This window comes from Nilaparvata lugens, chromosome 3, assembly GCF_014356525.2.
Source record: "Nilaparvata lugens isolate BPH chromosome 3, ASM1435652v1, whole genome shotgun sequence".
NCBI lineage: Eukaryota > Metazoa > Arthropoda > Insecta > Hemiptera > Delphacidae > Nilaparvata > Nilaparvata lugens.
The window spans coordinates 4,901,295-4,926,441 of record NC_052506.1 but is presented as its reverse complement, the minus strand read 5'-3'; the positions used below and the strand labels follow the sequence as shown (position 1 = coordinate 4,926,441).

At 32.6% G+C, this 25,147-nt stretch overlaps 1 protein-coding gene across 5 annotated transcripts in view; it reads right to left on the bottom strand.

The window, feature by feature from the left end:
- LOC111055814 overlaps window positions 1-25,147 on the bottom strand; it is a 185,737-nt gene that overhangs the window by 56,627 nt on the left and 103,963 nt on the right. The window contains exon 3 of one of the 5 annotated variants that reach the window (XM_039422662.1): window positions 24,089-24,341. The exons of the other annotated variants lie outside the window; for them this stretch is intronic. Coding sequence (XP_039278596.1) covers window positions 24,089-24,341 — 253 coding nt within the window. The remainder of the gene's footprint in view (window positions 1-24,088; window positions 24,342-25,147) is intronic. 5 annotated transcript variants of the gene reach the window in all.

The following is a 25,147-nucleotide window of genomic DNA, read 5'->3' as shown; positions in this document are numbered from 1 at the left end:
ATTTCGTGAGAATCGTTCGAGCCGTTTTCGAGATCTGGTGAAATACAAACATTATAAACATCTAAACATATAAACAGAAGCTGCTCGTTTAATAGTATAGGATAGTAAGAGTACAAAAAAATAAGAATATTAAAAATAAAATTAAATTCCAGTAAAAATTAAATACTACTGTAGAGCAATACCAGAAAAATGCTTCTGTAGAGTAGCCCGAGAAAAATATCTTGCCCGGGCTGGAATTCGCTAAAGCTTATTTGCTGAAATAGTTAGTAAGCTAGGAACAATTTGAGGGAAAGCCACTTGAAGGAGTCTCAACTGTAGGGATATTTAAAATAAGAGAATAGAGGCGCATTCAATTCTCATAATTAAATCAGGTAGTAAAATAGCTGTGAAGCAGGAGATTTGAGGGTCGCCCATTAGAGGGAGTTAGCGTCTTCAACATCGTTTAAAAACCATTAGGAACCGTCTAAAAGCAAAACAAATATTGCATCTCATCGTTCAACAGATCTAGTGCAGAATATTAGTGAGCAAGGAAAAATTCAAGGTACAAAAACTATTTATCTTATTGATAGATGTAGATATTGATAGAGATAATTCAACAGCCACTGTTTTGAATGTTAGCAGTTAAAACATAATGGAGTTAGCTGAGATTGTTGGAAAGTAATGCATGTATCTAAATGTCTCCGCTTCCTTCCACTTTAGGTTGGCCGTCCACTGGAACCGATTTCGTCCGAACTAGCATTGACCGAAAACTACCGAACTCGTCCGAACGATCCCCCAACAAAGAAAGTAATAGATGCTTGTCCATCGCAACAGGCGATCAATTTTTCAATCCGAATTGAATGGGATTTTCCGGCTGTATCAGGCCGAACTAACTAGTCGAGCTGAGACAACAAAGTGTTCCTAACCTAAAATTGTTCCACGGTCTTGTTTGTTTTATGAAGTTGTTCTGTTTTATGAAGTTGTAACAATGGACAATGAAAGTTGATAAGTTTGGTTCAAGAGCATGTTCCATTGTGGGATACCGTATGCGAGACAAAAGATTTATCATCGTCGTGATGTTCAAAGGAATCTGTGAACAAAGATTGCTTGATAATGAATAACTAATTTAGTGGATATTTATTGAAGGTAAGATTATTGTAATGAATAACTAATTTAGTGGATATTTATTGAAGGTAAGATTATTGTAATGAATAACTAATTAAGTGGATATTTGTTGAAGGTAAGATTATTGTAATGAATAACTAATTTAGTGGATATTTGTTGAAGGTAAGATTATTGCAATGAATAACTAATTTAGTGGATATTTGTTTATTAAATTTTCAAAATGTAATCTCTATATCATTGTTTATGAAAAATTTTGGTGGCTATGATAGTAGCTATAATTCAATAATTGGCAACTGGACTGACGTGTAAACGGTTCCAATGAACGACCATATTCGGCCGAATTAAAGGCCGGCAGATTCGTCCGATCCAACGGCCGAACGGATCGGTTGAATACGGTTCCAGTGGACGGTTACCCTTAATCTTCTACTTCTTTCTCCTACACTTCCTCCTACTCGTTCCTTCTTCTTCTTCTTGTGGCCCAGATACAGGTCTTCTAGAGTCATCCTTTTTCTGTCTTCATAACTCATTCCAACATTCAATTCTTTCTCCTTCCTCGTCTATCCTCCACTTCTGTACTATTCTTACTCCCTATCAGCTTCTTTCCTCCTTCCTCTTTCTCTTCTCCTCTTCCTTATTTTTCTTCTTGTTGTGGTATATATTATAATATCTAGAATAGATAAAATTATCAATTTATAACCCTTTTCTACTCAGACTAAGATAATAATAATAATATTTGAGTATTTTGAGTATAACAGTAAAGCCTATAGAATGGGTAATCAATTGTTGAATAAAGAATTATTGGAGTACCACTCATCGAATTTTATTTTCAAATTACAGGCCATGATACTTTGAATATGATTATATAATAAAATGAAATATCAATTGTTGAACAAAAAATTATAGGACTTGAGAGTTTTATTACAAGAAAATGGAATAAAATTTCATGTATTTGAAAAAGTTCTTTGTTTATTTTTTAGTTTATATTGAATGAAAAAGACTAAGAAATTGTCAAAAAACCACTGATTTATTGATAATTAGAAAGACCGGTTTCGGTTATTACACCATTGTCAATCTTTGATAAACAGTTAAACAGTTTATCAGAGATTGACAATGGTGTAATAACCGAAACCGGCCTTTCTAATTATCAATAAATCAGTGGTTTTTTGACAATTTCTTAGTCTTTTTCATTCAATATGAATAATTACCACAATATCAACTTCTCAACTACACAAAAAGTTTAGTTTATATCGCTATTATTGATTAATCTTTTGTTAGTTACAAACATTACAATGCACAAGATTAGTTATGCTGATGCATTAGCTTTATTCCAATGTGTGATTTAAAATTATATGTGTGTAGTTTTCTCAAGTTGTGTTGAAATATTGTGTGTTTGTTAATCAATTATTGATGGATTGCACCTATGTCTGAAACGACTTGCACCGGTTTCGACTGTTTCGAAAATGTCAGGCGCAACATAACTTTAGCGGCTGGACTAATAAACATTGTTTAATTCAATTTTATTTCAATTTATTTATTAATAACACACAAAACAAGACAAAACAAAATTACAAAGAATTACGAAACAAATAAAACACAATAAAATGTTACAAATATAAAAAACCATGGGCTTTGTGGTTGGGTGTGTTGGATAAGAGAAAAAAAAGAGAGGAAGATACGTAATTTAAAATTATGTGGGTGTAGTTTTCTTGAAATATTAAGTGTTTGTGAATCAATTAATGAATTGCACCTATGTCTGATGAAGTTAGTGTTAGGTGAAGTTAGGACTTTTAAGGCTGTGCAAAGGCTAAAAATAAACTTTTACTCGTGATATTTTTCAACGGTTTTTACTTTCCTTGCCCTATTACCATAGGTAAGGAAAGTATTGCTTTCTGAAAAAAATAAAATAAGGTACCCCAATTTCTATATTTCTATACGTTTCAAGGTCCCCTGAGTCCAAAAAACTGGTTTTTGGGTATGGGTCTGTATGTGTGTGTGTGTGTGTGTATATGAGTGTATGTGCGTCTGTGTACACGATATCTCATCTCTCAATTAACGGAATGACTTGAAATTTGGAACTTAAGGTCCTTTCACTATAAGGATCCGACACGAACAATTCGATCAAATGCAATTCAAGATGGCGGCTAAAATAGCGAAAATGTTGTCAAAACAGGGTTTTTCGTGATTTTCTCGGAAACTGTTCCAACGATTTTGATCAAATTCATTCTTAAAATAGTCATCGATAAGCTCTATCAACTGCCACAAGTCCCATATCTGTAAAAATTTCAGGAGCTCCGCCACATCAATGCAGATATATTCCCAATTATCAGGCTTAAGATACAATTGAAACAAAAAAATCAAGTGGAGTAGATTGAGCATGAAAATCTGTACAATTAATGTTCAGTAACATTTTCACCTAAATTTGAAAATAAGCTTTAAATTCGAGAAAATGTGATTTTTAAATTGCAAATTATTGTTGATTCTATTAAATCATTCACTATGAAGAGATAGCAGACCTCATGTGTGTCTCCAGCGTTATTGCCCTGTTACCAGCTGGCTCAAATCTTTGAATAGTAGACTTGAGGTGCGCGGGTACACTAGCGTCAGGTGATCAATTTTCATAACGGCAAGGAAAGTTGTGTGAGTGCGCCACACCAGATTTTTTGATTTGTATATCAAGCTATATCAGCCAACTATGGTTTCCCATGTAATAGGCAGGCAAAGAAGAGAAGAGAAGTAATGAGGAAAAAAGGGAAGTGAATTTGTATACCATACTCTGTTAAGGCTGTGCAAAGGCTAAAAATAAACTTTCTACTGTGTTATTTTTGAAAGTTTTTCGATTTGTCAAGATCAAGCTATCAAAATGAAAAAGTTTTCTCAGGAAAACATTTTTTTTTTCGATCATTACTTTTTGAGATAAGAGCGCCTAAAGTTTAAATTTTTGGGACAGAATATTTCAAATTTGGTAGGAGATGAATCCATGATATTCAGAGGATGAATTTTTCATTTTTTTTTTATTGATTGAATAAAACAAAAATCATTTGAAAATATCAATTTTTGAGAAAGTTATTCATTCAATTCACCAAAAATAACTCAACTAAAAGTTATTTTTAGTAAACTGAATAACTTTCTCAAAAATTGATATATTCAGATAATTTTTGTTTTATTCAATTAACAATACCATGAAGAATTTATCCTCTGAATCTCATGGATTTATCTCCTACCGAAATTGAAATGTTCTGTCCCAAAAATTTAAACTTTAGGCGCTCATATCTCAAAAAGTAATGATCGGAAAAATGGTTTTTCTGAGAAAACTTTTTCATTTTGATAGCTTGATGATATACAAATCGAAAAACTTTGAAAAATATCACCAGTAGAAAGTTTATTTATAGCCTTTGCACAGCCTTAACAGTGTATGGTATAGAAATTTCCTAATTGTTCAAATTCTTGAAAAATATCACCAGTAGAAAGTTTATTTTTGAATAATCTATGAATTTATCCGTTTGTAATAAATGTGTTTATAATCTCTTTTGGCTTCTTATTTTCAGGAAAACCTTCGTAGGAAAATGAGGAAAATTGTTGAGTTTCCAAACTTGGTGAGATTTCAAACGTTTCGCTGGACGATAGAGGACAACCATGAGCTTCAAAGAATCGGACTCTCAAAAACTTTATTGGATAAGATAATTTTTGTAATAGTTGAACGTCATACGCGATGTAGCCTTACTTTTGTACCTTACTGTCATGTTTTGTGAAAATATGCCTCTATGTAGCCTTTCTCAATCAGTTTGTTGAATTAAATGTAATTAATGTATTAAATATATTCCACCATGATGTGAATTGATATTTTTTGTGTGGAGGATTTGTGACTAGATAGATAAATTATTCCATATTTCTGATAAAACTCTCGAAGAATTTTTGGAGGTATGTTGTGAAGAAAATCTGACGTTAAAAATTATAAAATTTGTTTAAAATATAATCTAAAGAACAAAAAATAAACGCTGACTTACACTTACACTCACACATTCGCATCAAGTGGAAAACGCTCCTTTATTTATTTATTAATTTTACTAATTTAAACAGGACACACGAAACATATAGAAGAAAAACACTTAGAAACTTACATTATTTATCGGAAATTTTGGTGGATTTTCCAACCTTCCTCAAGCCAAGCAGTGCTGTTCACTTATTTATTGTTAAATGCCACTCAGTCAGAGTCACTCTGAGTTTATCAGAGATTGACAATGGTGTAATAACCGAAACCGGTCTTTCTAATTTCAATAAATCAGTGGTTTTTTGACAATATCTTAGTCTTTTTCATTTTCATTTCAAATTGTCAAAAAACTACAGATTTATTGATACTTAGAAATACCGGTTTCGGTGATTAAACCATTATAAGAAATTGTCAAAAAACTACAGATTTATTGATACTTAGAAAGACCAGTTTCGGTTATTACACCAATGTCAATCTCTGATAAACTTATTTTTATTGGTATATCATAAACCATAGATGATTCTAGCACTATACTAAATGAATGAAAATTTGTAATAAACGCAAATATAAAAATAGAAGATAATGGATCGTTATTGTGGTTGAAGTCATACTTAACAAACAAGAACTTTATAGTAAATGGATATCCATTGTATTTAGAGCCATACCTTACATAGTAGCTTATATACTAGCACTCCTATTCACTTTTGTTTCTGCAGTTGACTAATTTCCTTACCCAACTCTGTAGAACTTTGAGGAAGGAATCCAAATGACTCGATCTGACAGTCACTATGAACGATGACTGAGCGAACAGTTAATTTTAGCCTGATGATTTTTGATTTCCCCATATCAAAAATTAGAGTCCTCTAATCAAATTTAATTTCGGGCACTCAATTTTGGAAATATTCCAAGGATCATCTCGGTGTTCCTTATTTTTCCTCGTTAACCAATTCTGTAGATGGTTTATTTCACGTGGTTCAGAGAGAAAATAATGTAAAAGTTTCTCCGCACACAGGCATCATAGCCCATGTGAAGAAAATTTCCTATAATGCATTCTATATTTTTTTGTAATGTGTATTTATAAAGAGGAATAAATTGATTTGATTTGAAGTAAAAAATATGAAATTGTAATGGAATGAATGAAAGTAAATTAGTAGAATACGTAAATGGTTCAAACAGTGCTTCCAAACAATTTATTTACGATTACATTTTTTCATATTGTCAATTATTTTTGTTTGGTTGGTGCAGAATTCAGAAAATTTAGCTATTAACCAAACATTTTGTTGAGGTGGATGACATTTTGTAAAATGAGCGTAATTTAACTTGACAGGTCTCACCTTCTTCATGCTCTGTATTATTTTTTCAATTCAATTTATTTGCCATATATACAAGATTCATACAATTACAAATTCACATAATAATTGGGTACATCATACAGGAATTCAGAATATACTCTATTCATAATTGAAGCGTTTCAAAAATATCGAAAAATCGAACATTGACTAGTTTTGAGGTATCCTTCACCCATCTAAGTAATTCAGGTTACTCATCTCTTTGCATTGATTGCCATTTATTAATTATTATATCTCTCCATAGCCTATAAACGAATTAGCAACGGTGTGGAGGACCAAACCTCTCCAAGGAGGCCAATGTTCTTACGTAAAATTAATTGAAATGAATTAGCCGTTCAGATTTTCTTCCCAATTTTAATACCTTGCTATTATTCACAATAATTTAAAATACCTTGCCATTATGCACATACATGGGGTATCTTTCTGAAACATTGCTTTATCATTGCGTGAAGCCAATACCTTTCAAAAATGTATTATTTCAAATCCAGATGTAATATTTTCAAATTGATGGAAAAATGAATATTTTGAGTAATAATTTAAAATACCTTGCCATCATGCACAATACATGGGGTATCTTTCTGAAACATGTTGCTTTATCATTTCGTGAAGCCAATACCTTTCAAAAATGTATTATTTCAAATTAAGATATAATATTTTTAAATTGATGGAAAAATGAATACTTTAGTGCCTTAAGTGCATTAGAATGTTCTGTTTTGATAATGCTCTATTTATAATAATCATTATTTATTTGTAAATTATTAAGACAATTTTTATACTGTATTATCATTATTTATGTAAAATTTATGTTCTCATTTTTGATAAACTAGGCCTATTGTCATTATTTATTCAGAAAATTAAGTAATCATATTTTATAATTTATGTATATTATCATCATTTATTCAGAAAATTAAGTAATCATATTTTATAATGTATGATCATTTTTTGTGTGAAAATTGACAAGTGGCGGTAAGTCTCTTTACAAAAATGTTCAAATACTGGTCTCAAATTTAAATGGCAAAATCTTTAAGGTTTTCCAAATGCTTAGTAATTGTTGAATCCTCTGAGATTGACTGTAGGTTAGTTGTAAAAAAAATTGTTCTCCAAATGTGTGGTGTAAGGCGCAACCAATTGTAAATAAAACTTACCAAGTAACGAAATTCAACAATATTTCCTCTAGATAATGTTAAAAATTGGCTTTGAAAAGTTGTTGTTTTTTGAATAAAAATCAGTTGACTGATATCTATACCTTTTTGAAATAATTGAAGATACAAAAAAAGCAAGAATAATCTTCGATCCAATTCTGGGGTCATATATTATTGTGATAGCTTCGCAAAGAAACTTTTGAAGTCATGTATTTATAAAGTGAGTATTTATAAGGAGTAAAATACAAATGATAACCACTGTAACTATTATGAATCTATAGTAATAAATTTGTAATAAACCTGTTTAGTAATATTGTTATAGATAACGACTTCCACCAATGAGACAGTAGAGTTCATTAATATCATGTTATCGGTATTTTTATTCTCGATTCAATCATATTAATATAATATATATTTGCGAATTGATAACGTTCATGAATAACACACGTTTATAAATACAAAACATATTTTCAAATCAAAATGTTGTTCCGAGCTGCTTAACGGTGTAAGGCTATTTTGCCATTACAATAAATAATGTATAATATTGTTTTGTATATGAAAGTTTATCCATCATACGATTGTGATTTGTTATTGAATAAATCTATTATTTGATAACTGGATGAGATACCTCTATTTCAAATTTATTTTTCTACTTCCCTATTCCTAAATCCTAATGCTTTAGATGACTTCTCTCTACTGTAGTTGAATGATATAATAATTACTCAATGCCAATGATTTGCATCTAGAGAAGTGTATTTACAATAATAGATAGATAGATAGATAAATGACTTTTCCTACAGTTACGTTGAAAAGTGGTCATTGCTGCACTGATTACAGAACGCAAAGAATCACTTTTCCGCTCTAGTGCGGGAAAAATCTTTTCTGCACTCCAGATTTGCAACATGGCAACGCAAAATACTTAGTAGGTTATATGGAGCAACAGTGCAGCAAAATCAAAATGAAGTTGGTAACAGTGACTGCTGTGGCTGCTATAGTGAGCAGAGGTGCAACGAAGCACAACGCGCAAATTATTAAGTAGATATTATAACCAACGACAACGAGGACTTTAGGATTTCAGGATTAAGGTTTTTATCAATAATAAAATTACACAGAAAAACATTTGATGGATTTCAGGCAATTTTACCCATAATTACCCACTTTTCATATTCAATGCTAACTGTAGGAAAAACTTAATGTGAAATACGTGCGCAAAGTTCCTCTGCTGCACTCAACAAACCATTCCGCCCGAGCCTACGGCTCGGGCGTAAACGTTTCTTTCGGTGCAGCAAACTGTCACTTTGCGCACTAGTTGCACAAATAACTATTTATTAACACTTTACAATAAAAGTGATGTGGGCGAAATTGAGGCAATAAAAGCCCCCTCTTCCATTTAACCCACAATACAGAGACATACAGAGTGAATCATATGTATGGGAACCCTTCAATAAATTGGAGACTGTTGTAGATATAATACTGTAACTTTCAGGATAAGTTATTGGTCAAATTCTCTACCTTTTGACGTAGGTACAACTGAATTTCAACCCCTCATAAGGGGGTGACTTAGGGGGTTGTAACTCGAATATTTTAATTGTAAACACCCATTGTGTGGTACATCATTTTAAAGTCCTTTTTGAAACAAGAAAGATGGCATCGATAATATGTTCTATGATACTTGCATCCTCCAAAATGGCGGCTGATTGAAGTTTCAGTTTTTAAAGAAATGAGGGTTGAAACTCAAATATTTTAGAACGTAAACACCCATTGTGTTATCATAAGCTATTGGTCAAATTCTCTACTTTTTGACGTACAACTGAATTTCAACCCCTCATAAGGGGGTGACTTAGGGGTTGTAACTCGAATATTTTAAATGTAAACACCCTTTGTGTGATACATCGTTTTAAAGGCCTTCTCAAAACTAGAAAGTTTATACTTAATATGAAATATTTTGTTAAATATTTATCAATTCTACATTGTTAAAAGCCGATCTGGCAACAGAGCAAAGCGAGAGAGAGATAGCGCTATCCGCTTTGTTGAATGATAGACAAGGATAGCAAAATATCATTGGTAATCAAACACTGCCATTATAACGTGGACCTCACTATAGAATTTAAGTTTTCAACTTTTTTTGGAGAAAGCGACTTAGGTCTGTAGGCAGATGATCGGTTTAAACGGAGAAACGTCAGCTGTTCGTTTAAACCCCGTATGAAACACATTATGATAAATTTCAATTTATTTATTTATTCACACACACACATAAGATACATCAATATGAAATAAAAATTAATTACATCAATAAAAAAACATTACAGTATAAAATAAATAACATAAAAATGCATAAATGCAACCATATCTACCAGTAAACATGGTTCAGCGTTAGACGTAGTGCTAGCATATGACCCTAAGAACGCTAGGTCTTGTGAGTATTTTTGTGAACGATCAAGGTCTTGAGAACGGCCCTAGCCAAGCACACTTTGTAAACCAATCAAAATAGTTGGTCCAGCCTAGATCCTGTTATTGGTTACTCGGCAATACAGCTTGCTTGGCTAAGGATGTTCTTGAAAATCATTTTTATAGATACGGTCCACTGTGAAAGTTGCCATTGTGACTTTTGAGATTAGACTGTCAGTGTTGGTTAAATGAGAGGCATATATGTTATTCATAAGGAATACTGTCAGTTTTGAGTAGCATCAATCAACTTCACTGAATGGTTCGATTGCACAAAAGCCTGTTAAATTTCAACCGCGATTAAATGCCACGAGAAACAATCCGTGAAGATTTCTTCTCTGGCTGGTTCTCGTGACATTTAATCATGATTAAAATTTAACAGGCTCTTGTGCAACCGGGTCTATCGTCGGCTTCTTGCACTACCTCCGTAAACAGTTTTCGCCACACTGCACAGAAAGCAGCTGTTTTCCAGTCCCTACGTAGATCTGAAAGACATTGTTTTCAGACGACTCTCGTCTGACGTCAGAACAGGTTTCTTTCCGGCCTAGGCCGGAAAGAGTACTCTTTCCAGCCGCTAACATGGAACTAAGAAAGGTGATCAAAAAACAGCTGATCAAAAAACTTTTCATTATTTGTGTTCATTATTCATAATAATATCATCTAATTATTGTCATTTGAAAGAATAAAAAAGTATAAACTCAACCTCCCACATAATTGAACATCATCTTTTAGGTTATTTAGACAAATCAGAATAAAAAATAAAAATACTTGGACAATTTCCTGATATTCAGATTACCTCAGATTTGCTAGAGCTATCACCTTCCACTTCTGCTTTCGGAAGTGCTTAGTAAACAACCATTCTCATATATATTGTTTATTTTTGTGTGCGGCAAAAAATAGTGTTCGCACCACGGGCAAAAATGTTTTTCCTGTTCTCAATCTTTTCTAGTTCTTGGCCTGCGGCCTCTGACTTCAAAACCTATTTCGAGCCGGAAAAATCTCATTTTCTGCTGTAGGTGCGAAATATACTATTTCCTACAGTTACGTTGAAAAGTGGCCATTGCTGCACTGATTACAGAACGCAAAGAATCACTTTTCCGCTCTAGTGCGGGAAAAATTTTTCTGCACTCCAGATTTGCAACATGGCAACGCAAAATACTTAGTAGGTTATATGGAGCAACAGTGCAGCAAAAATCAAAATGAAGTTGGTAACAGTGACTGGCTGCTATAGTGAGCAGAGGTGCAACGAAGCACAACGCGCTAATTATTATTATATATATTATAACCAACGACAACATTTTTATTCAATTTGACAATAAATTAAGGTTTTATCAATAATAAAATTACACAGAAAAACATTTGATGCATTTCAGGCAATTTTACCCATAATTACCCACTTTTCATATTTAATGGTAACTGTAGGAAAACCTAATGTGAAATACGTGCGCAAAGTTCCTCTGCTGCACTCAAGAAACCATTCCGCCCTCACCTACGGCTCGGGCGTAAACGTTTCTTTCGGTGCAGCAAACTGTCACTTTGCGCACTAGTTGCACAAATAACTATTGTGGAGGTAGTGCTTCTTGCCGTGCAGGTAAAGGAAGTAGTCTATAAAGGTGAGAGAAAGATAATCCAAGCTATAGTGAAAATGATAATTTATTATTGAAACATACAGTTGTGTACAAAAATATACAAATTTACAGTATCAATATAAAAAATGTGTGGTACTACCAGTAAGAACAAGAACTTGCCTATAAATAAAAATCAGTCTCAACACAAAAATGTTCTTCAAGATATCGGAAAGAAACTTACAGATTTCAATGATATTTTAAAAATAAATTTGTCTTCATATGAGATTTATTGATGATTATTTTATTTGGATAAACTACCCTCATATTTTATGGGTGACAATCTTTTTTCCTATCACAGTTTCTCAATACTACCATAGAGAAACAATAGCACGAATAGATATCCCATGGTATAGGCGTTTATGTCGCAACATTTACTGTTATCTCAAGCCGATAGTCCACGTTGTTCTATCCCGTGAAGCTTTATGACGCTGGTAGCTTTGACTATAGAAAGAAATTCTTTGACTATAGTCTTTATAGTCTTTATAGACTCTATAGTCTTTGACTATAGAAATTCTTTCTATAGTCAAAGCTGGTAGTCTCTCATATTGTGCCGTTCATATACTCTTACCCGTCAAAACAGTAAAAATCGACAGTAATCGGCTTGAGATAACAGTAAAAGTTGCGACATAACGCCCTATACCATGGGATATCTACTTACGCTATTGTTTCTCTATGATACTAGGCTACCTACTTACATGTTTTGTTGACCGAGCGAAGTGAGGTCTAAGATTCAAGTCGACGGTTAGGCATTTCTCTTTATGTTAATATGCTATATTTATTCATGTTCTGCATTTACAGCGAAACGCAGCAAAAGATTTTCATGAAATTTGACAGGTATGTTCCTTTTTGAATTGCGTGTCGACGTATACATACGGTTTTTTGAAATTTTATATTTTAAGGATAATACAAAAGGAAAAGGAGTCTCCTTTGAACGCCAATATTACCGTAAAAATCAGACTTAAGAATTATTCATCATAAATCAGCTGTCTAGTGGACTATGATACTACCCGTTCAAAAACATCGAACATCATGAAACTGTATCTTTCCATCTACGTTGTAGACAGTTGCAGCCAGACCTGATAACAGCGCTCACACTCACATTCCGGGACGACACGTCACGGTACGATAGGACAGAAAGCTCTATGTTTATTAAGGATTTTTTCTAGACATTTTAATTGATAAATTATTTAATCATTTTTGAGAAAACATAACAACAAGTCAATGTAACTTACTGAGCGCGAGGTCTACTGTTGACAGAACAAAGTCTAGTTCTTACTAGTCTAGTTCATACTCAAGGCATTGGGTCCAATCGTAAGCGTACCTGTACAAAGAATAATACATCTACCTTGATACTCAATATTTTTCAATATATTTTATAGAGAGATACATTTTAAACTGTGGACTATCATCATCAAAGCTGGCCACTGACGAGCGTTCCAAACGGCGTGGCGCGGCGCGATGTCACTCCAGCTGGAACGATCCAAATCCGTAAATATTTTGTGGGTCAATTCACGAGCACTCCATTCCATCACTCCAGTAGTTGATGGTTTGTGATCAAGTATGGACGAGGAACTTCTCCTGATTTCAACAGCTGTGTGTTTGTACGTAAAAAGAAAAAAACCCAAACGGAAATGGGTGAAACGTTTATTTTCGAATAGGCGGAATCACACGCATCTGAATTTATTTCAAGATCTTAGTGTCGAACCTTCGGACTGGAAGAATTATTTGCGTATGGATGAAGATACCTACAACCATTTACTTCGTTTGGTAACACCGATGATTACAAAGAAAGATACAGTCATGAGACAGTGCATTACTCCCCATGAGAGGTTGGCTGCAACTCTACGTTTCTTGGCCACCGGGATGAACTATGAAGAGCTGAAGTTCATCACAGCGATATCACCGCAGAGATTGGGAGTAATTATTCCTGAAACCTGATAATAACAACTAACCTTATTCATTTCCTTCCGAAATGAGCCTCTCATCGAGTTGAGCTTCTTAGTAACTACATCTTTTGTAGCTGTGGGATCAACAGTTTTAAAAAATTCAAGGATCATCTCCAGAGCAGCGTTCCTTTTTACCTTGTCATGGTAACCAGGGTCTGTTATTTTCCACAAACAGGTATGATCCCTGTACATCTCGATCACAGAGATTACAAAATCCCGGTTCGAACTCATGACAACACAACAACACAAGAACAAAACAACAATCAAAACAAGAGCAAAACAGCAATCTATCCTTCCAAGTCAACGGTCTGACACGCACTGAGACGGGACAACCCACAGGTTTCCACATTCACGGTCGTTCCGTCGTTCCAGCATGCCATCGAGATTCCCCATTCACGAGGAGTTGGAGTGACGTAGGTTTGGCGTGGCGCGATGGATTTTCAACCGGTTGGAATTCCATCGAGCCTCGTCGCTCCACCAAAATACGAGCGCGATTCACCATTCACGTCGTTCCAATGGCACGCTACCGTGCCATTTGGCTTGTTGGAACGCTCGTCTTAGATATTATAACCAAGGACAACATTTTTATTCAATTTGACAATAAATTAAGGTTTTTATCAATAATAAAATTACACAGAAAAACATTTGATGCATTTCAGGCAATTTTACCCATAATTACCCACTTTTCATATTCAATGGTAACTGTAGGAAAAACCTAATGTGAAATACGTGCGCAAAGTTCCTCTGCTGCACTCAAGAAACCATTCCGCCCTCGCCTACGGCTCGGGCGTAAACGTTTCTTTCGGTGCAGCAAACTGTCACTTTGCGCACTAGTTGCACAAATAACTATTTCCTACAGTTACGGTACCTTGAAAAGTGACCATTCCTGCACTGATTACAGAACGCAAAGAATTATTTTTCTGCTCTAGTGCGCAAAGTATTACTTTGCTTACTCTTAATATTTTGCGTTTTATCTTGCAGCCATCCCAATCAGCTGTTGACATTGTTGGCGTGTGTTTTGAATGCGAATTTGTTCTATCTATATTTTTTCTGATTTTCAAATAAATAAAAATGAGAAATCATTAAATTATACATTTTGAATATTATTAATTATTTCAAATAATATCCTTTCATGAGTATAAATTGATTGGTTGAAAAATTATTTGGAAATTGAGATTTACTCAAGATTATTCAAATTTTCAAATTAATTGGATTAATTAAATATTTCATTTGAATGAATTATCGATTATTAATTTTCAATTGGATTATCAAGTTTGAAATAAATTAAAGTTGTTATTAAGAACAAAATTATACAGACAAACATTTGATGGATTTCAGCCATCATTTCACCCATAATCAACCACTTCTCATATTCAATGGTAACTGTAGGAAAAATTTAATGTGAAATACATGCCCAAAGTTCCTCTGCTGCACTCAAGAAACTATTCCGCCCTCGCCTACGGCTCCTGCGTAAACGTTTCTTTCGGTGCAGCAAACTGTCACTTTGCGCACTAGTTGCACAAATAACTATCCATCAAATCATGTACAAATGTATTATAGCCCACTATATGGAATAAAAACAGACTCTCTGTCTAAACGCTCCTTGTTCTATAATCTCAATTTTTTCAAGAGAATCTATCAAATTTTAGTTTATTTTCTATCATAGTTTCTCAATACTATCTACTTACATGTTTTTTCTAGTTCGTATTTAAAGGCATTGGGTCCAATCGTAAGCGTACCTGTACAAGGAATAATACATCTACCTTGATACTCAATATTTTTCAATATATATTTATAGAGAGATACATTTTAAACTGTGGACTATCATCATCAACATGAACATCGTTTCACATTCAAAAAAATTTTAACAATTGAAAGTGATTCTCGTACCTATGAAGGTGGGGTGAAGATGTAACCCAGTGCCTTCAAACGCGTATTCACTGAACAAAACATATATTCAAGTTCTGTTCTGAAAGTGGATACTTTTCCTTCCAGATTTCTGACCAAGGGACAACGCAGTTCAAGAGTTCAAAAAATTTATAAAAATCTTAAGTAAGATTATTATTTTTCGGTGAATTACTTATTTGTCAAATAATCACCTTTGCATATAATAATTATGCTACGGTACTGAGCTACTACATTACTTTATTTAGTGATCTATAAGGCTATCTCCTTCACATTCTTTAATAAGATTGTGTATCGTAATATTGCCAAGTAATATTTAAATAGTAAAGTATGAAGTGATATAAGAATTATGAATATAAGGGCTAACACTTAAATTAATAGGAATGAAATGGAATAAGTACTATTTTTCTAGAAACTACCTTCGAATCAATTTTTAATGATTTTATAATTTTAAAAGGTCTTTGTGGAAAAAAATTAAAAGGTGATTTCTAAAAAAGTATATAGGCTACTTATTCCATTTTATTCTTACAAAGTAATATATCTTACTAAAAATAGACAGAGATTTCTGATAATATATAGCTTTGAAACACTGTTATAATATATAACAGAAAATAGTGTTAGAATAAAATTATAAAATTCAACTATATTCTGCTTAATTACTTGGGCTATTGACTCATTTATATTAACGTCTCTCCACCTAATTTTGGTGTCGAAATTTATTACAATAATAATAATCTATTCAAATTTATTATTTTTTGACTTTTAATAAACATAAGAATTATTTATTATTGAACTATTCATCATGATTCGGCAATTTTGCAAAATATTCCGCCAATATCGCAGAAGCTGAAACAAAAACAGATTGAAATTTATTATGAAAATTAGTGTGGAGTAATACAGCATATCAATACGGTGTAGTAGTTCAATTCAAATCAATTCATTTGCTATAAAGATACTCATTTTTATAGACAAAATACAATTGAGATACAAGTTTATGAATGAAATAGTAGGCAGAGATAGACCTTTTATCATTTTCTCAATGATATTAAAGTTAGTATTGAGAGCTTGCAACATGTTATGAATCGTTAATCTATATCGCGGCTCAACTATAGTGATTTACTGTATACTGGTAGCGATCCCCTTAGATAAAATCAATGCCTCAAATTTAAACAATTTACCAATGCTAAGTGAATCTTGCTTTACATAATTTCAACACTACTTGGGTGCTAGAATTTTATTTATTCATTAAAGACATAAAATTATACCGTACCGTAATCATAGAATGATTGAGAAGACAGGCTTATAGCCCTTAATTACTATTTCATTCCCAGATTGAAATAATAAAGAACATAACATCAATTGAATAATAAATCTGTATTGCATTTTTACTTGGACATTCCTTTCTTATTATTCTATGATTCACTTGAATAAAGACTTCAATGAATCAATAACTGAGAAGTGTCACCTGGTCATATGGGACATATTTATATATGAATAATAATTATATTTATCTCATATTGATTAGGATTTTAGAGTTTTTAAATTAAAACTGGTCACCTGGTCATATGGGACATATATATGAACTAGCCGTCAGGCTCGCTTCGCTCGCCATATCCGTCTAGCCAGGGGGCTCCGTCCCCTGGATTCCCGACTGGATCGTCCAATAATGAGATCAGCAGGCTCGCTTCGCTCGTCTGCATTTTTAATTTGTAGGACGATCATATGTTAGGACGATCCAGTTGGGGGTCCAGAATAAACGTCTGGCTAAACGGATATGGCAAGCGAAGCGAGGCTGACGGCTAGTAATGTAATATTCCCAGGAATAGCTCTGAAAGAAGTAGTAGTGCCCAATCAATTTTTCCGCGATAAATGCATTTCAATCTTCAACTAGGTGCCAACCTAACAAAGTCAACTCAACTTAATGCCAACCTGACAAGATTATTAATTTAGTTACCAGTTAACAACTGTTTCGAAGAGGTACTCTCTCTAGATTATAGATCTATATTAACATATGGTATGGACATTTTTCAATTATAATTAAGAGAATAAGAAGAATATACATGCTAAAAGACAAACTTTAAACCCTTAGAAACCACCCTTGGAGTTAAAATATTGCCAAAAGATTCCTTAGTGCGCCTCTAAAGGGCCAACTGAACATACCTACCAAATTTGAACGTTTTTGGTCCGGTAGATTTTCAGTTCTGCGAGTGAGTGAGTGAGTCAGTCAGTCAGTGAGTGAGTGTCATTTCGCTTTTATATATATAGATAGAAGATAGATCATATTATATTAATCTCATATTGATCAGGATTTCAGAGTTTTAAAATTAAAAATCTCTGAAATCTTGATCAATATGAGATAAATATATTATTCATTTAATATGTCCCATATATGACCAGGTGACAGAAGGCCCTTTCAATTTCATATATACTAGACAAAAGACGCACAATATTTTTGTCAGGATGAAAATGTATAAGAACCAATGGTTATGGATATGGATATTCTATTTTTGCCCAGCTCAACAGAAATACATATGGTACCTATCAGGGTTTTACCATGGTATAAAAATTGAATCAGAAAAAATGTGTGAATACTCCCATAAAAGAATCAATTGTATATTGTAATCTTCTTGTTCCTTGAAGAGCAGAAATACATTTGGTATCAGGGTTTTACCATTATATAAATTGAGTTTTAATGAAAATGTGTGAACACACCCATCTTATTAAAGAAACAATGGTATTCTATTTTTGCCCAGCGGCACAGCAGAGATCTAATGGAAATTAATAATCATTATATAAATTGAACCAAACTATGTGATATGATAATCATATGTCATAAATCAGTTGTTTGAATTATTCTAAATCATCAGAAAGTTTGTTATTTTATCTCAGTTTATTTTAGTCAATAAAAGCCATTATTCTAGCTCTTCAATGGTCTCTATTTATTACAATTTTATTGACTAAAATAAACTGAGATAAAATAACAAACTTTCTGATGATTTAGAATAATTCAAACAACTGATTTATGACATATGATTATCATATCATTCTTCCCTCCCAGTGGTGGAACCTACCGGGGCCAATCTACGAATGTTGACAGAAACTTCTCTTCCATCAGAAAGTCTTACTTGAGCGACATGAGGGTTCAAATGAATAATTTCTACCTTTTCAACTTCAGGATCATGCTTACTGCGTCTTACAAAGGTCTTCATCCAGTTTGTTATTTTATCTCAGTTTATTTTAGTCAATAAAAGCCATTATTCTAGCTCTTCAATGGTCTCTATTTATTACACTATGTAAAATATTGAACTTATTATGGCTCTTACCCAATGAGAAACATGCTGATTCATCTTGAATGTCTCGAGTTTGTTGTATTGTGTTGTGCTCACTATACATCCGCCTGGTAAAGCCATTGATTCAGCTGCTCCCAGGTGCACTGTCTCCGATGGAGCTGAGAAAAATGAGATTAACAATAAAATCAATTTTAACAAGTTTAATTAAATATCAGTTGAATAAACCTCACGGTATGTCTAATTAGACTTATTTATTTAAAACATATTTTACATTTAAAACATTATTTATTTATCCTATTATATTAAGCGAGCAATTTCTGTATTTATATATCTGGTTATTTTTATATCTGGTTATTTATGTTCAACGGATCTCGGAAACAGCACAAACGATTTTCACGAAATTTGGAACATAGTAGGTTTATGATATAAAAATTCGATTGTACTAGGTCTCATTCTTGGGAAAACTCGCTGAACGACATTGAAAGGATAATATTTTCATTCATGGCTGAAACAGCTGTGGATAGTGAAAAATCAAAATATCGCATCCCCGAAATTCATAAGATGACGTATAGCCAAGGATAATTCATCCTTGGAAAACAGATGATAATTTCGTCGTCTCTCGATAATAGAGGACGCGTGTGCCTGTGTGGGAGAGAGACAGAATTATTTCCAGCTGTGTAATCATAATCAATCAGCGAGAAATTTTATCTAGCTAGACCATCTAATCGACTTGATCAACATAATCTGATTTTGTTGACATGACATGATAATCCTCCTAAACTAGAGTATATCATAATTTTCAAAGTTGATCATTATTTGACAATTTCAAGTGATTAGTGAGTGTTATTTTGTTATTCAATTTGGTTTGTATTTATAATCTAAATTATATTTTTTTTGTTTTCAAATGTTTGAACAGAAAATTGAACCTGAATTCAAGTGTATGGAACATAAACCTACTTTCTGGACTATTTATAGTGTATAAATCAAAATTCGGGAAAGAAACAGTTTTGGGCTGTGCCTGTTAGTACTTCCACAATCATTTTAAAGAATTGTGTTCGGTTTATTAAAAGTCGATAAATAGATAACGAACGAAGCTTGGTGCCCCAATATTAAATAATAAACGTTAAGAACTTGACGAATTTGCATGTCATTATTTTTAGTGAGATTCCGTTAAAATTATCAGTATTTTTTTGAATGGGAATCACTAATATTTTTTCACAATGTTGTATACTGATAATTTAAAGGGAATCTCACTATAGAGGTTCGGAGTTCACAAATATTCAGTCTACTACTATGGTATCGCTGCACCGGTCTTGGGTCCGATTCCCAAACTGTGACTGACATTTTATTGTGTGATCCGATCCACGCACAAGTTTACTTTTACTCATGTAGGCATCATCAGCATATAAGATGTACCAAAGGCTTGTTCAAAATAAGTAAGCTATACAGTTTATGTTGTTTGTAGAAAGTGAGTCAACAAAGTAACGATACAAAATGAAGAAAAATAATCTTGATGCAGGTCTATGTTAAAAGAATGGGACATAAATGGTTGGAATTCATGAACAGCCTGAAAAATGAAGAATTAATGAATTATTATTATTAATGAAGAATAAATATTATGAATATGAGTTAATATGATTAAAATGAATTAATATGATTAATGAAGAATTAAATTCTTCATTAGTTATTAGTAAATTCTTCAAGGTTATGAATATGAGTTACAATATTATCAACCATAGGATTTAATGAAAAATTAAATATTATTTATTTATTTATTTATAAGGTTAGCAAAAAAATACAAGAATCGGAAAAGAAAAAACAGGCTATTGCCTAAAACTTCTTCAATCTCTTAATGTCCATTCAAATTTCTACACCAAATCACAATCTAAAATATAAATTAGAATAAAAACAAACGATTTTAAATTTGGATGAATTAATAATAAAAGTTTCTTAAAGACATGAAACAAACTATAAATTCACAAAATAAAGAATAAAAACACTTAAATTTTGAGCTCGAAAACTTATTAGATATTATTAGATATTTTAGATATATTAGATATATTAGATATTAAATATTAAGAATTATGAATATGAGTTACAATATTATCAACCGTAGGATTAATGAAGAATTAAATATTAAGAATTAAAGAAGAATTAAATATTGAAAAATGAAGAATTAAAGAATTAAATATTGAAAAATGAAGAATTAATGAAGAATTAAATATTATGAATATGATTAAAATGAATTACTATGATTAATGAAGAATTAAATATTATGAATATAAGTTACAATATTATCAACCGTAGGATTTTTTTGAGATTATGAGACAAATAGCCTACACTGTTAAATTATCTATATCCATTAGGCCTATGTAGTGTTTCATCCTTGTGCTATAAATTAAAAAAAAATTGGCATGGCTTCCTTTGAATTGGAATTTAAGTTTGTCATTTGCTTGTGATTTTGTTACTTTGTCTTATCGTTTGCAAGTATTGAGATATGACCTGGTTTCCATAATTTTTGTTATTCTAGTGGTTTGAATAAGCTCTTTTTCTTTCTATTGACATGAAAAAAATTATTAAAGAAAGAAGTCTATTTAAAGAAAGTCTTTTTAAAGGAAGAAGTCTATTGACATGTTTGCTGTACCTAGTTGTTAGAACTCACTGCCGGCGCACAGGTTTTCTTTGCCGGTAGTGCCATTTTGTAAGTTAGAATATTTATTTTATCAATCTGTATTATTTTATGGCAAATAAATGAATTTGAATTTGTTGTAGGAGATTACGCTATCATAATCATCACATATTACTCATCAGTGATAAGATATTTACAAACACTCATCAGTGATAATTAAATATTGAAATATATAAAATAGGATCAATTATTTCAGAAAATGAAAACTGAATCAGCCTTAATGCTTACAGCATTATATTGCTTCAATAATATTAATAGAGAATGAATACAGTAGAAATTTCTACTGATAACAATAAATTATTGTGAAACCTTGACTATTAGCCACCTCTAATACAAGGCCCTGGCTACGATATTGCAACATCGCAGTGTAGGCCTAGAATTTAATTGACCGAGCGGAGTGAGGTCTAAGATTCAAGTCGACGGTTTGGCATTTCTCTTAATGTTTAAATGTTTAAATGTTCATATGTTTATATGTTGCGCATTTACGGCGAAACGCGATAAAAGATTTTCATGAAATTTGACAGGTATGTTCCTTTTTAAATTGCGCGTCGACGTATATACAAGGGAAATTTTGCATTTCAAGGATAATATAAAAGGAAAAAGGAGCCTCCTTCATACGTCAATATTGGAGTGAAAATCAGACTATAGAATTATCCACGGTATTTAGATAAAAACGGTAGTGGTCATGAATTGTGTGCGCAGTGGCCAGCCAGCTAGATTGCGTCATCGCCACCAACCGAGGTTTTCAACACCTATTGGCAATTCAAGAAACTTATTTGCTAAAAACAGATGATTGGATATAAAATGACGTCAGCTACACCGGAAATTTAGCACAAACATGCGCGTGACACCTACCGTCTTCTTCTATAATACCGTGGAATTATCATCATAAATCAGCTGACAAGTGATTACACAGATGTGTGGAGAGGCCAGTCTATTGCTGTATTTGTATAAGGTCTATAGTTTCAATCAAAGACCTTGAAGAGGTATGCATCTTTAAGCTGTGTTTACACCAAAGTTATTAACAAAATGTAATAACTTAATCCTTAAGATTCTATTAGATGAACGCAAGTTGACAAACACACATGTTCATCATGTGTATGATATAAGAGTTATGTCAATCTAATATAATCTATAAGATTGAGTTATAACATTTGTGATAAATTTGGTCTAATCGCAGCTTTAAGGTCTTTGGTTTTAATATTTTGTTTTGAGTCCATCAGTATCAATATTCTCACATTCGAAGAAACTAAATTTATTAGGTGATTGAAAATAATCAAATGAACTAAATAATGCTGAAAAAATTATAATATTTTTGATTGAAAAAAATTAATTTTCATTAGATGGAAAGATTATTACGGAAGGGGAATATATTATTAAATTCTGGAATAGAATATATCTATTCATTGTTCAAATTAACATAAATATGAATAAAAAATTATGGAATACAAATTCAAACGTGAACTGATTTTGTTAACATTTACAACAGTTGACATCAGGTACTTGTGGATGAGAATACTGCGTGAGGTCTACTGTTCACAGAACTACTAGTAGAGAATGAATACAATAGAAATTTCTACTGATAACAATAAATGGTGTAACCTTGACTATTATGCCATAGCCACCCCTAATACAAGGCCCTGGCCTAAGATATTACAACGTCGCAGTCGCAGTGTAAGCCTAGAATCTAATACATGATTGGTGAAAAAGATTAAAAAAAAATACCAGCTGATCTTTTTTACCAATCATGTATTAGATTCTAGGCCTACACTGCGACGTTGCAATATCGTAGGCCAGGGCCTTGTATTAGAGGTGGCTAAGCTATTTCTCTATTTTGTATGAAAAAATATGTTTTCTGACAGTAAATAATTAGCAAAACTTACCAATGGATTGTTGCAACTGGGTTGGTTTTCAATCCAATCGATGCTGAAATAAAAAAAATATGTATCAGAACTTGGATTTACAAAATTTGAAGATTTCTGGGTAATATGTGGACTATAGGGCCTTTTGAAGTCTCAAACATACAAAAAATTGCCAATAAAATTATTGTCCTCCAGCATTTTTTATTATTTTGTATCCTAAAGTTGTGGAACATTCAATTCGGTAAGTGAAAGTTGTAAGAACGTTCAATTAATTCAGGTGTCGAACTATATCTAATGTAATACTTATATTTATCTTGCTTTGTATTTTGTTCTTGTTTTATTAATTGTATAACATGCTTTGTATTTTCTTTCTTCTATTGTGCAATGGGTCTCTTCAGACCTTGCACACGAAATGAATAAATAATCAATCAATCAATCTTATGTGAAGTGTGAAATCATGTTCTTCTTCCATTAAAATACTAGGCAATTGCCTGTTCCTACTCACAATATTCCGATTTACTTAATTTTTTTATAAATATGGATAAATGCTATTTTATTTATTGCAATATGTTCAGTATCTTTCACTGATACATCATCTTTCAATCAATTTCTAGACTTGGTACCAATTTTGATGATTCTAAATCAACAATTTTTTTCAAATTTATTGTTATACAACCTATTTTTAATCTCATAAGATTCTATAATATAGAATTCTTTTCTCTACATATTGTGAAACTGACCAACAGGCGCATCCATGGGTAGCACACACGCACGCACACATCCGTTGAAGCAGCACACGAGGTGCGTGCCGTTGTCGCGTGCACTGTGCGTGCAGTTGGCATCGTGCGTGCATGTGCGTCGCGAGCACAATTCGTGCGCTGTACTGGCCACACCACGTGCCGGGGGCGGACATCGGCCGTCTGCCGCCCCCCCGGGCGTCAATCTGTCATGTGTTATTTCGTCAGCGCCGCCTGCGTACGGCTCGAAGTCAACCTGTCAACAACAAATAAAATTCTATTCAATTCAAATGATTCATCCATTAGAATTAAATTCAATCAATCAATAATTTTATTCAAATCAACATAAGATACACAAAATAAATAAAAATTCGAAACAACACAATCAAATTACAAATTTCTAAAAAAAATAATTCCGTAATTGACCGAGCGCAGTGAGGTCGAAGATTCAAGTCAAAGGTTTTGCGTTTCTCTTTATGTTTAAATGTTTGAATGTTTATATGTTGCGCATTTACGGCGAAACGCGGTAATAGATTTTCATGAAATTTGACAGGTCCTTTTTAAATTGTGCGTCGACGTATTGTGACGATTCGTTTTAGTGGCTACTTCAAAAACTAGTTCTTTAAATCATATTATGAAAAATCAAGGCAGAGACAGCAAACAATCTCGAAATGAAATAATTATCAACGTTACAGGATATATATACAGGGTTTTTGGAAATTTTGCATTTTAAGGATACTATTAAAGGAAAAGGAGCCTCCTTCATACGCCAATATTGAAGCAAAAATCAGATTAGAATTATTCATCATAATCAGCTATCGAGTGGATTATTAATTGAATGCAATGGCGCATGCAATTTTATTCTCAATGTAACTAGTAAGAAATCAGCTGTGTGTGGACTATAATTGCATGCGGTGAAGCATGCAATAATATTGATACATTATGATACTAATTTTTCTCCCGACTTTTCTCTGTTTTCAACTCGGTAAGCTTTTGATGATAGTAGCATATAGCTGTTTACATCAAATTATTAGCATTGTCGATACAACAACCCAAACAGCC